This window comes from Brassica napus, chromosome A1 (genome assembly GCF_020379485.1).
Source record: "Brassica napus cultivar Da-Ae chromosome A1, Da-Ae, whole genome shotgun sequence".
Lineage (NCBI taxonomy): Eukaryota > Viridiplantae > Streptophyta > Magnoliopsida > Brassicales > Brassicaceae > Brassica > Brassica napus.
Window position 1 is genome coordinate 848,035 of NC_063434.1, and position 14,944 is coordinate 862,978.

At 32.1% G+C, this 14,944-nt stretch overlaps 2 protein-coding genes across 2 annotated transcripts; both read right to left on the reverse strand.

The window, feature by feature from the left end:
• Positions 1-993: 993 nt before the first annotated feature.
• Positions 994-3,467, reverse strand: LOC106426847 (glycosyltransferase family 92 protein At1g27200-like). The gene has a single exon (XM_013867576.3). The coding sequence runs from the start codon at positions 3,149-3,151 to the stop codon at positions 1,424-1,426; it is 1,728 nt and encodes a 575-aa protein (XP_013723030.2). The 5' UTR covers positions 3,152-3,467; the 3' UTR covers positions 994-1,423.
• A 2,448-nt stretch (positions 3,468-5,915) lies between these two features.
• LOC106356609 (cytochrome P450 81F4-like) lies at positions 5,916-7,859 on the reverse strand. The gene is made up of 2 exons (XM_013796342.3): positions 6,951-7,859; positions 5,916-6,741 (listed from the first exon to the last, which is right to left on the reverse strand). The coding sequence occupies exons 1-2, from the start codon at positions 7,815-7,817 to the stop codon at positions 6,106-6,108; spliced, it is 1,503 nt and encodes a 500-aa protein (XP_013651796.2). The 5' UTR covers positions 7,818-7,859; the 3' UTR covers positions 5,916-6,105.
• Positions 7,860-14,944: the final 7,085 nt, after the last annotated feature.

Sequence of the window (14,944 nt, forward strand, 5' to 3'; positions counted from 1 at the left end):
TCACACTTGGATCAGTATACATGTGCGTTAGCAAATATACATAGGCTAAACGCATCAAAGAAGTCGTGGAAATACCAAATAACTCAAACAATCGTGTCAATAATTGAAAAGTGAAATATACAAGTTACCCCTTTAAAACCACACAGACATTATCTTTACTTGTGCTAACCCTAATGAATGGTTTACATGATCATATGTGATTTGACTCAACTCTTACAACTCTCTAGTCTCTATAATAGACACCAGTCATAGTCTGATATGTACTGATATGTATACCGCCCTTGCAAATATACATTGCAGTTTTTGAAAACCTCTCTTATTAGTCTAGTCACTTAGTGTTCTGATACATTTGATACAACCTTTGTTAATGTATTTTTTTTAGTCCAGACCGATTTTTGAAAAAGCTCATGTTCTGTGTACAAGGACTATGATATCGACCTGCAACCACTAGCCCGCATATACGTCACTGGTAGTGGTACAAATCCCTAATGAGCTAAACGCATCAAAGAAGTCGTGGAGATACCAAATAACTCAAACAATCGTGTCAATAATTGAAAAGTGAAATATACAAGTTACCCCTTTAAAACCACACAAACATTATCTTTACTTGTGCTATGAATGGTTTACATGATATGTGATCTGACTCAACTCTTACCTCCACTATGGGATTGATTGGCAAGTGATTTAGAAGTGACATAAGATCTTTTTACAATCCAAATTATTTTCAAAGTATAAATTTTTACCAATCATGCTTTATAAAGATTTTTTAAAGTTACATATTTTTCTTTCTTTTTTGTTTATTTTTTACCGTGGAAAGCAATTAATCTAGAACACTTATTTTTTACTTTAGAAAATTTATATGTAAGTCATTAAATTTTTTCAAACCTATAGTTAAAATCCTACAGGAAAATTATTTAGCAAAAAAAACTACAGTTTTATTTCTACAAAAAAAATATAAAGCTACAACTACTTCTAATCATCTCCTATAATAAACACAAATCATAGCTTTTATTTCTTTAACTAGGAATTTATATTCTCTTCTAAAAAGCCTAAAATTAGAGATTCATATCCTAAACAGGCTTACTCACTTTTTTAGGCAAGTGTTAAATAGTTTAAATGCTGCAAAGTAAAATCTGACTATAAATGGACATATCAAAATCAAGTTAGATAATGTTTCTAATTGTTGATTTATTTCTATGACTTTTTGGTTAGTACTGTAAACATTACTGTACATTATATTATTCTAAACACTGAAAAGTATATATTGCACAATCATATTTTTGAAAAAAATGTCGAATGAGATTGTGAAGTAGTTCAGCTTCAGAATTTCTAAACCCAAAGTTTTCAGTTCTGTTTTTTTTTTTTAAATAAACAAAAAATTGTCGCCAAACAACTATTCTATTAATACAATTAACAACCATTTTCATCTTTGCCAAGCCATTCTATACCCGTTTTTCTCTGGGTGTCCAAACCATTTTCTGGTTAACCTCTTCAATCTCATGTCCATGACTTCACAGAACTTTTGGGCCCATCCTTCTGGCTCAATGGGTTTAAAGCCCAACCCAGGAGTCCGATCTCTCGACGTAGGATTTGAAACTCTAGTCCAATCCACAACATAAGCCGAAACACGCCGTTTAAACTTAGCCTTAAACTCCCGCCACGCTTGGTACTTGTAATGGTTCACCACTCCTTCCTCCGTGTCCGCCACTCGCCACTCGTACTCTCCCTTCAAACTAAAGTGGTGGATCGCCGTGTACAGCGAATGCTCCACCGCGCTCAGCAACACGATCGACTTGTGCCGCTGCTCTTCCTCTCGTCGACACGTGTACCCTTGCGTCACACCGCCAGCTGGATGCCTTGTCTGATTCGAAGGCCCAAACTCGAGTGACTTAAACGACACTTGTCCAATCATGCTTTGGTCCGACGGTAGAAGAGATCTAATCATCTGATCCGACGGTTTAGACTGGTTACTCCAAACCGGAGAGAATAGAAACTCATCGACATCGACATACATCATCCAAGTGCACGAATCGTTACCGTAAACCGCCGCGTGGGAGAACCCAGCCTCCTGCGTCTTGGGCCATATCCATAACACTTTCGTCACGTCGTATCTTTCGCTCTTCAACCCCTCAACGACGTCGTTTAGCTCATCGTCGCTACCATTATCATATATAATGAATCTTTGTATTCCTATCGTTGCATGATACATCACCCACTCTCTCAGATACTTGGCTACATTGTACACCATCGTCGTCGCGCACAGTAGTGCCTTCTCACGTGTCTCCACTAACCTACGCTTGGGGCTAAAATACGCCACTGATGGAACCACTTTCATGGCCTCCTTCTCCGTCGCCACCCTCTCTAGGTATATTTTCACCGGATAATCCATCGTCACGTTAGGAAACGGACACCGGAAAACCTCTTGCACGGAGCTAGTCACGACGGTTCTAACGGCGGAGTCAGACTCCTCGCCGAACACGCACCGAAACGTCCCCGGCGGTTTGTTCGACCCCAGCCCTCGGTTCGGCCCCTTGACGAATAAAACGACGTCGTGCTCCGTGGAGATGGTGTCGAACACCACGAAGTTCCACAGAGGGAGGTCAGGCCACCGCGTCTCCGGGGAAAGCTCGAAGGACCGCGAGGAGGCGAGGATCGGAGTCGGGATCGGGTGGTGGTGGCGGTATACTCCGGGGAGTTTGCATTTGAACGTGGTACGGTTCGTGAACGGGAGAGTAACGGAGAACTTCGCCGTTAATTTCTCGCCGTTAGGGTAAAAACACGTGTAGTTGTTCTCTCCGTGAAGCGGTAGCATGACGTTCTCCTCAGGTGAAGCGATCATCATAACCTCCCATCCTGGCCAGAGGACGCCCTCTGCTTTGATCCTGCGGATATGGCTCGAGTCTCGGACGTTGATCACGTAGGTGACTGTCCCTGGTTTAGCCTGGCGTGTCGTGGCGAAGTAGATTGCGTTTGGGGAAGAGTAGAGAGAGAAGATGACGAAGAGGGAGAGAGAGACGAGGACGAAGAAGAGTGTGGTCGTGTGTGCTCTGTAGCTTCTGTAGTGAAGGAAGTGAGAATCATCATCTCCGGGGAAGGGTTTCGGTGTTGATCGGTTCGAGCTAGGAGAAGAAGTCTTGAAGGTTAGCGTCATTTTCGATTACGTATACAACAAGTTACTTGTTTTCTAACCAAAAAGTCCGAAAAAAGCAATCAATTAAGTATCCTATTTTTATATTCTTGCTGTTTCGAATTAAACACACAAAAAAACTTGACGACTAACAGAATAGATGAATGAAGACGAATTCTAAAACCCATAAGAATAGCAGGAATAAACTCACATTAACAAATGAATAATAGAAGGTGAAGATAATCAGTTGTCAGTTGTGACCTTTATGGATAATGGGCTGAAGCCCTTTAATGGGCCCTTGACGGCACTAATAACATTCACTACGATCACTAACCCCCTATTAATCATTAATCAGAATTCGATGGAAACCTTTTTGAGATTTTCAAAGGGGCTTATACCATGAATGGATAACGGTATAAACTCTGATATTAAAAAATAAAATGAGTCAATAAAACAAAATATAAATCTAATTTCTAAAAAAAAATCTTAAAAAAAATTGTCGGCTTGTCTAGAAAACTAAAACACCCTCCCCCTCCAATGATTTGCTTCGTCCAACCTAGGCATAGGCATCCGGATTCGGGTCGGATCTCGTGGGATCCAGGTCTTTCGGATCCTGAAAATTTAGACACACATAGACATGTATAACTTTTATGTCGGTTCTGGGTCGAGTCTTGTTTGTTTTGAGTCTATAATTCAAGTACCCGTAGCCATAATTATAGGATATATTCTAGATTTGGATTGGTTCGGATATTTAAAACCAGAAAAGGACCCAAAATACCGAACTGGATCCAAAAACTCGAAAAATACCCAAAAACTCTAAAAATACCCAAAAACCGCAAAAATACCTAATAATTTACCCAAAATCAGACTCGAATGTATTTTCTGAAAATCTAAATTTTTACCCAAAACTTGAAATTATATCCGAAAACCCGAACTTGAAACTTAAAAAAATATCTGAAATACCAAAAATATATCCAATCACTCAAATATACCTAATATATAATATTCGGGTATCCGCTCGAGTAGGACCAAAAAAAAGGATCTAATAGGTACTTTAGCATGGATCCGGATCCGGATCCGAACCAGTATTTCGGATCGGTTCCGGTTCGAATCTTTGGATATGAATAAAATGCACATGCCTTGTCCAGCCTCTGCTATTAAAATATTTTAGGGAAATCTTTAATTTATACTTTTTGAGTATCACCTAACCTACCCACATTATCACACGTAAATCATGTGTTCCGAGACCCAAAGCTCGATGGAGTTTCGAGAAACTCAATCGAGTGTAGTTATTTTTTTTCGAGTAAAAAAATCATAACGGGCTAGCATCAAAATGCAAATTTCAAGTTAATGGTTTTTACTTTTTAGTACCTTATCAAGCGGAACGATTATTTGAAACTTTATATATGATTTCTGGATTTTGTGAGGGGGTAGGGGTGGTATAGAGAAGAGAAAGATATATGGTCGATGGACATTCAGAATATTTTTGTTTTATAAAATTATGGGAAACGTACCATTTCACATGCTTGCTGCGATCTTATTTTATCAAATCTACAGCCAGGACCAAACAAAATAATACACGGAACCAATCGCACTCACATGCACATTCAGAAATTTGCGTAATCAAATCTATATTCAAGAAATAAGAACACTATAAACCTTTGAAGACAAATGGGTAAAAAGCGACCAAGTAGATGTTTGACGAAAAAACTATTTAAAATTAGATGTTGGCAGAGGTTTTACGTGCCCAAAAGCAGAAATAATACGGGATTTCATGTTCAACTAGGCCACTGGCCACACGACTATCGGAAGATTTCATAAACTTTAGATTCTGAACTTGCTTTCTTAGGAAGATTTTATAAATATTAAATTAGTTTTATTACAATTCATCTGAGAAGTCACAAAAAGAAACCGGAAGACTACTTAAAAATAACATTTTTTGGGAAAAAGTGTGATATTTAAGATGTGTTAATGTAAATTCTTTGAAAACGTTTAATTATATCACTTTTAAAAACAATCTTTTTTATTTTGAATTTACTCTAAATTAATTCAATTTTATACTTCAAATTATATTATCTTTTTAATTATTTTTAGCTATTTTATGGATCTATATACGAATATCTACATATTTTATATTTTATACTTTTGACGAATTCATATATTTCGTGTCCGACAGATCTCAACCTAACTCAATCCGTATCTGCACCTAATCAAAACATTTGTACACCACTATTTAGATTAAAATATAACCTATAGATTTCGAATACATTATATGATTTTTATATGACAAGATATTGCAAGCTAACTAAAAACAAAAATCGCCAGGAGTAATCATCAAATTAAATATTCATCAACTAATCAATATTTAGTTATTTTTAATTTGAATACATTATTAGATTATATGTCACTTGTATATATATATATATTAACAACAACTGTGTATATATGCTGACACAGGAGTCATAAATACATTTGAAATAAAGAAAATATTTCATGTTAGCTTAATAAAAAGACAAGCAAAGGCATATCAAACACTCTGCGTATACCAAATACATATAGACGAAAAAAGATCTAGATAGTAGCTAACTTATTAAAGAATATTATCAAATAAAATTAAGCCAAGAACAATAATTCTGCTTCTGCTATTCAAAAGAAGACAAACATTTAACCCGAATATTGTTCTTAAACGTGAAAATAAAAATACCAACTTAATTTTGTTCTTAGAATGATTTTTTCATGTTTCTGAGAGCGAAGTTTTCGTTTTACAGATTTAGAGGAAGATAACTCATACTTGTAGATCACTTGTAACTTATTCATGATTAAGCTCATAAAACCCATCAAAATACATGGAAACATATATATGCGAAATAAAACAGTAGGAGGAAAAAACATATTTATTCAGCATTACAAAGAGAATCTTGGTACAGAAACACACCAAAGTGTAACAGTTTTTTTCAGTAGAAAACACGAAAGCATAATTAAACCTTTGAGTCCGTAACAAGCTTATTCATAACGGGTCGAAGGTGACACATGGCTCGTAACGGCACCACCTTACGCATTGCCATCTCTGGACCTTCAGTCATATCAATCTCTTCGCCATTGACTCTTCCCCAATCAAAGCACTGAATCAATGAACCTAACGCCAAGGTCACAATCTTATTCGCTAACCCTGCACCGGGACACATTCTTCGTCCACTTCCAAACGTTATCAGCGTACGGACATCGTCTTTGTCTCCTTCCCCTCTTTCACCATTAAACCTATCTGGGTTAAACCTCTCTGGTTCGGTCCAAAGTTCTGGATCCCTGTGGATAGTCCATGCGTTCACCATCACCATCGTTTCACGTGGCACGTCGTATCCTCCGACTTTGATGTCCTCTACCGTTAATCTTGGCACAAGAAGCGGCGCAGCTGGGTATAGCCGGAACGTTTCGGACACTACGTTTTGAAGGTAAGGTAGGTTTGGTATGTCTGTTTCCTCAATCAAACGGCCTTGTCCGATTTTCTCATCAATTTCTAATTTTAATTTTTCTAACAACTCTGGATGATTCAACAAACTCGCCATCGCCCACTCTATTGTCACAGCTGATGTCTCTGATGCCGCAAACATGATGCCCTGTTTCGCACATAATTATTAATAATATAGTTGTATGCAATATATTAAAATAAACACTTTATATTAAAATATAAGTTATAATAATATGTGGTATATATTTGTTATTTCTACAGAATGAGGTCACGAATGGGTAAAATACCTAGAAATAGTAATAATAATTGTGATAATAATAATAAGAACTAATATGACTGTGTTTGATTGTCACGTACCAGCATTAGGCCTTTGATGATGACCTCACTGTAATACTCTGGATCTTGTTGTTGCAAAGAGAGCAAGTGATTAACCATTGTGTTACCATCTTTATTTCCCCTACACTCATCAAGCAGACGCTGCAAGATTGCATCCATGGCTTCTCCAACAGCTTTCACTTTCTTTTCAAAACTCCTTCCAAATATTTTCAGGAATGGTAAGTATTCTCCAGGGTGCCTCGCGCCACTAGTACTAGTAATATAAGCAATTAGTTTCTTGAACGTATCTGCTTCTGCTTTGTCACTAGCATCTTCTCCGTAGTAGATCTTCCCTGTAACCATCCTCACTATGTTGTTGAACGTTAGATCGTAAAAAAGTGACTCTAGCTCGACCTCGTTGTTGATGAGCGCGTCACGTGAGAGTCTCGTGAGCATGCGGTGGATTTCCTCTTTGCGGATGTGGAGAAAGTTGGCGAGACGTTTCGAGGAGACGATTTCGAGGGAGCAGATCTTGCGGAGGTTGCGCCAGTGGTCACCGTAAGGTGTGGTTGCTATGGTGGTGTAGTTGTAAGCGATGTATTTGGAGGTTAGGAAACGAGGGCGGTTTGATACTACGACGTCGTTGTGACCCGTGAAGCATTCTTTTGCGAGTGCGGAGGAAGAGATGACGACGGCACGGCGGGTACCGAGTCGGAGGTAGAATATTGGGCCGTGTGCTTTGGCGAGTCTGTGGAAGAGACGGTGGACAGGCGGTTTGATGAGGCGATGGTGGCCAATAATGGGGAGAGAGTGAGGCGGAGAGGGAGGGAGGTTGAGACGCTTCGTCTTGGAGGTGAATTTGTAAGCAATGAGAAGGAGAGCCAGAGGGAGTATCACATAGTAAAACATCTTTGTCACTTTCTTTTTCGGGATGTCTCTGATCAAATGATTTAGTAACCTATTTATAGGAAAAAATGAGCTTTAGGGTCGCAACATTTTTTTATTAAATAATAGCGTCATGTTTTTTTAGCAAAGAAATGCGATCATGTGTTATTTTAACGTGTAAAATAGTATTCAACTAATTCAAAATGGCTTAGTGGTTGAAGAATTCATAGTGAGATTAAAAGACAGTGTACAAGTTTTCACAATATGATTTTAATTACAATTACTTATTGTAAATGTCTTAGAACGCAAACGTATTTGGGATTTGAGATCTGATTTTTGATATAGCTATTTCGTTCTAAAAGTTAAGAAAAATCTTCTCTAGAAAATGTTAAGAATTTTTTTAATGTTATGATGACTTTGTCTGAAGTCCTTACATTACTTTGTATTACCATTAAAGTTTTGTTTGTCTGTTGTAATAAATTTTTCAAAATTACTAAAAATCAATTTGAAAAATTGTAAGGTACTGTTTCTTATTTTGTGATTTTTGTTGACTATTAGTACAGTGGGTTTGGTTTTGATTCACTGTGGATATATTCATATATTATCAATTTCATATCATGTTGATCATTTATTGGATAGGATTATATATATCTCAATTTTCGGATATCGGATTAGTATATCTTTGCAATATACATCATTAAATATTCATCCTTCTTAGGCAAAGCAGTTTAAAATGTGTTTAATAGTATTTACTCGGTTTTATACCATAAAGTAATACTTTCTTAGTTGCAAAATCATACATATTTTAATATTTTCACACGTAATAATAAAATATGTTAAATATTAGTTATAAATGCATAAATTTTTGTGATTATCTATTTTTATAATTTTAAACTAGTAAAAATTTAACTGCTGTAACTATTTTCTAATTTACAATTAATCATTATTAGTTGAATAAATGTATTGAATATAGAAAAGTAATATTTTCTGAAACAATTATTTAAAAATATTATTTATGAAAAGGAGGGAATGCATGTACCAACAAGGAGATTCTATGGTTGGTTTATTGCAATAGTTCTGTAATGCTAAGACAACCCGTCTCAGATACAATAGATTTTTCAACAGTAACTGTACTTGAGCAATTTTTTTCTTCTTCTTGAATCTTTTTTTTTTTCTTCTTCTTGAATCTTTATAGTCGATATGAGGAGTTTTGGCAAAGAGAAACTATTGCAATAACTGCAATATATCAAAGTTGCTCATCTTAATCAACAATCCCGACACTGAATATTCTGTTTACTGAATGAAACTTTTTCAAAAATACAAAATGAACTAGGTGATGATCCGCGCCTTGCGCGGGTGAATAGACTAAAATATCGAAGTTATATTGTTATATTTTAGTTGTCCATAAAAAAATATTGTTATATTTTATTAAAATTATATTGGTTCTGAAGTACATAAAAATTGTAGAAGAATAAAAAAAAATTGAAGTAAATAATATGAGGTTAAAAAAATTAAATAATATGAATTTTCTAATTTAGTGGACTGATTAGGACTCGAAATTATAAAAGAAACCAATTATTAAACCTTAATATCTATTATGAATCAAAATACATGGTTTGGGTTAACTCTTCGTCACTTGAGATATCCATTTTTTGTGAACTAAACTCAATCACAATACCAAAGAAGATTGGAAGCTGAATCGAGTGACTCAAGTCTCGGGAAATTCAAACCGATGGATTGTAAATTGACAAAGGCCCTATCAACAAATCTCCATATTTAAAAGAAGTCCATATTAAATGATATTTGACTACAAACTTAACCGGAAATAATTCAATAAATTTCCAAATTTAAAGTTTATTACCATTTATGTTAATTTCGTAATAAAAAAATTTGTTGCAAAAGTTAAGGGATTGAAATAAATTTATTATGTCATTCCTTTTTTATTTTATTTTTCAATCACTCAAGATTAAGTTTAACTTTTTTTATATACAACGTTTTGATTTTACAACATAATTGAGTTTATATTGTCCATGCATAACATAAATGTCACATATCCATAAAATACATAAAATAATTAATCAAAAAGAATTTTTTTTTAATTTATATATATATTAGGAATTTTATGTATTGGAAAAAAGTGTGAATGTATATATAATGTAAGCTTAAATGTTTTTTTTTGTGTAATTGGTTATGTGTAAATTAGATTGATGTTATTTAAAAAATAGGTTTAATAGTATGCAATAACTTTTATTAATTTATTATGAATTTAAGATAAAACAAAACATAGGAAATAGAATTAATGATTTCTTAATAAAAAATTATGATATAATATTCAAAGAAACATATATAATAGAAAAATAAAATACGAAAGAAACAAATTTTAAGGAAACAAATAAAAATGGGTATAGTGAGTCAATGAATTGTAGAAGGCGTATATTTATATTAAGAAATCATTGTCCATGTGGTTAATGAAACATAAAATAATCACCGTAATTAAAGAAAATATTACATATTTGATTTCACGTAACTTGCGCTCCAATCGCAATCGCAACTTACCTTAATTTTGTAAATAGTTAAATCAAACTTCCTTTATATGACACAATTAGTAATAATAATAAAATTCACGATTATTTACTTACTTTTTTTATATATAACATTTTGATTTTACAATATAATTGAGTTTATATTGTCGAGGCATAACATAAATGTCACATATCCATAAAATACATAAAATAATTAATCAAAATTAATTGTTGATTTTGATTAGATAACGAAATTTGTAAGCAAAGTATATCATTGTGTTGGAAAATCAATGCACTTCCCTTAAGTGTATGAGTAACCAACCTTTACTTGTTATAAGACATTAGCTGTATAATTCAAAATTTCATCATAAACTTAAATTACCAACCAACCGTTGATGCCGCAAAATAATTGATGGAAAGAAAATCAATTACTTTTAATTCTGAATATTCTAAATTTGAAGCCACGAAAATATTTAAGTTTAATCAAAATGAAAATAAACATGTTATACCAAATAAATAATATAATTCAAATGAAAATAAACATGTTTTACCCAAACATAATTCACAGGTTTAACCAAGTATAGTAAATATTTTCTATATGTTTAACAAAAAAAAATATAACTGATGCGACCATCTCTAAAAATATATTTATTCATGACCAATAATAATAGTATATCAATTAGTATATTTATTATGCTCTAAGAGAAAAACATGAAAAATATATATATAATGTGTATATATATGTATACTAAATGATATATGTATAACACGTAGATATATAAAATATATAATGTCACTACACTACATATACTATTGTCCTGAACAAAAACAAATGTCATTTATCGAGTCTTACGAAAGAACATGAAATTGAATATAAATCAAAAGAAGTAAATATGAAAAACTTTCAATCTGACATATATATCAAAAACTACTTCAACGTCAGATTATAGTGCCAATAGTTCTGAACGAAAGGTTATACAGCCAAACAAATGACATTACAGTCTGTTTATGTATAAAATTAATTTGGTTAACTAAAGTTAATACATTTATTCGTTTAATAATCATCCCACAAGTCTTGTAATATATTATAAGGGAAGTCTTGTAACAAATATGTCCAATGGCATTCTATTGTAAATACTCTAGTAAACTATGACTATTTTAATAAAAGGGTTGAGAAGGGCTATGAAGTTGCCACATCAGTAATGGTATTTCTGTTAATAACACATGAAGTAAAGGTTAGTTATTAAAATCGTTTCTCAAATAATAAGAAAGGGATATCCGATGGCAAATTAGCTCCTCAAAAGATGTACGATCTTCTTTCTTTTGTCGGCAAAGATGTAAAGATCTTTATATCGTTGAAGTGGCTTGGCTCTTCACATTTATACAGTTTAAAACACGGTTCTGGAGGCTCTCCAATTTCGCTATATGTTTAGTGGCTATTCACTTTACAGGTGTCTACAACTTTACAGTCAATATTAATTCTAATTCATAACGATTTTCACTTCTTCAGAACTTATAAAGATTGATCATATATTTAAAGTTTTAAACCTTGTAGGTGCAGTAAATAGAACTTTTATCTGGTTTTATGAAAGAAAAAAAGATGACGAGGCACACATAAGGGCGCAAATAGATTACCAACTGTTAAACAAAAATGTATGAAATAACTTATTTCTATAAATTTCAAAAAATAATATTTAATAGGATAAAACAAGTCGCATTCCAATAATTCTAGTAAAAAACATTGCATGTAACTGGTTTGTCCTTTTCCTATAAAGAATATAGTCAATAGTAGAAATGATTATTTGTGGAATATAAAAATTTAATGATGGATGAAATAGAATAAAAACTGAACTTATTAATTAATAAAATAGTAAATTCTATACATTTCACTTATTTAGGAAGTTATAAGACTTTTAAGAAAAATACTTCTTCAGTTTCAAATTATATGATGTTTTAGAAGGTTTATGTTACTTCAAAATATAAGATGTTTTCAAGTTTAAAGGTTAACTTTAACTTAATTGAAAACTGTTCAACCAATTAAATTTTATAGTTTTTTTTATAATTGATTGAATGATTTTAAAATTATATCTTTGGAAACATTTTTTTAATTAAAATAAATTTCTTAATCTTTGTGCACTAACCTAAAGCATCATATATTAAGAAATGGATGGAGTATAGTTCTAGAAAAAAATTCAATTCTAACACATGTTTGATACCGTTTTTCAAATTTATCATTAATAAGTAACTATTTTTCATAAATATCCTAAATTTGTGATAAAATAACACTAAGTTAATTTTTTAATATTAATAGAATATTTATAAATCCAACCCCAAACCCTTAATATTAAACCATAAAGGCATAAACAATAATCAATAAAGACTAAACCTAAATGTTAATATATTTTTTGATTGGTGATATTTTTGAAAAATGGTACTTAACTTGTGGTATTTCTAATAATTTTTACAAAGAATTCAATTTTTGTTTCATTCCATAATGGAATACGTGGAGTTTTTGAATGATTTTTTCTTCAAATTAGTAAATATTTTATGGTATTATATGGAATAGTGCCTATCAAATTATGTCGTTCCACAAAATACCATTTATATAGTTACAGTTTTTAAGATTAAAAATGCTTATGAATGAGATGAAATAAAATGGAATGACAATCGATTTTTTTTATATAACTTTCATGATTCGATTCTTTTACATTCATTTTTATTAAGTTATAATATTTTTAAAATTGATTTACCAATTTTTTTTTTAATTGATTACCAATCTAAGTTTTACATTACTTAAATTGCCGTTTTATTAAAATGCTTTTCTCGGGTCGGCACCAAAAACAACATTTTATTGTTTCTTCTATCATAGAAAGCGAACTTCTATGTTTCCACTTCCATGCCTTTTTAGATTGAAGTTTTTTTTTTTTTTTGGATTGAAGTTGTATTGTTTTTTAAATATTTTTTTGGGTGTAAATTGGTTTTTAAACATTGTTATCCTTTTTACGTTTGAAATTGCTTTTCATATTCTGTTTTGTCTTTCAGTAAAATCCGCACTGGCGTAAATATTATATTCATCATAACAACATGATAACTGTTGAAATCATTTGAATATATCACGATTAATAAGCATGGTACACGTTTTTACTAAAATAATAAAGAAAAATATATTAATGCGTCGTTGGTATGAATTAAGAACGATAAAAGTTCTGACTAAAATGTGGTAAATACTAGACAAACGAAGCTTGATCTCGGAAATCCTCGGCCCAAGCTATCGTAATGGTTTTTTTATAAAAAGTAGTTCGGTGCGGCTGAATAAGCAGATGACAATGGAGTATGCCTGAGTTTATCTGAATTATTGGATAGAGAATTCTAAAATAATTCATATACCGTACAAGCCAGAAGGAGTCAGCTATGAATAGTGCGTAGATTTTTCAAAAAATTCAAAAAAAAATCGTTGTGGAACTAGTCCAGCAAAATTAATCAAAGATGTCTCAACCTTTCACGGGAGAAAATATGTCTCAACCTCCACAAAACTTAACAAAGTAACAAACTAGTAAAGAAATCAATATTTAATAATATATGAAAACGTGGTAATCAGCCGACGAAAGAAAACCATTTAAAGCAAGTATTTTTACCATGGAACTTTTTTTATATGCTTTGTTAGCTGGTCTAATGGGGTTCGATTACAGACTGAACTAAGTACTTTTCTTTTATCAACAAGTGCATTATTGTATAATCCAAGTTTGAAATATTTTTTGACTATGCTAAATGATAGCCACATTGTTTATAGTGTATATGAGGCGAAGCCAGAATTTAGACTAATCAAACAGTAACTTTTTTGTTTCTAGTAAAAATTAAACTCAAAAGATTTATATTATATCCTAAATCTTTTACAATTAAATTACCACTATTTAATTATTTTTGACCATTTTTTCTTTGTTTTATTTGATACAAGCACACACATCTACTTTATTAAAACATGAATACACTTATAAAATAACCCTAAAAGTTACATAATATTTACAGCCAAATGCTATTGAGAATTAAATTCATTTCGTTTAAAAATAATTGTCTTTTCCACATATTATTAAACGAACTACAAAGAAGAAAACAGATTATTAATAACCCAAAGAACTACAAAAAAAGGAAACAAACTATTAATAACTCAAATGAACTACATTGTTTTCCTAAATGTGATTTTCACGGCTATAATAAAGGAACTACATCAATTTAGAATCCATAATATTAAAACAATCACAAAATCTTTGATTTTACTCTTATAATAAATGAACAAGCATAAAATCTTAAATAAACATTTACACATACACTTGCGGAACAAGCACAATATCTTATCACGTTTTTTACATTTTGTTTTTACTTTTCCAAATTACTTCATTAATTTTATTTACCATTATAATTCGATTTCATTTATTTTACGTATTAACCATAATAATTTCATGTGTCTAAAGGAAATTACTCCATTAGTCACAAGAAGTCAAACCGGTTAACCAAATTAATTTTATTTGTTTACTAAATCATTCAGACATGGTCATTCATGTATTCGTTCAGATACATATCAGTTTTTATGGATATCAAGTTTTTGGATTTAAATTTAAACTATGTTCGGGT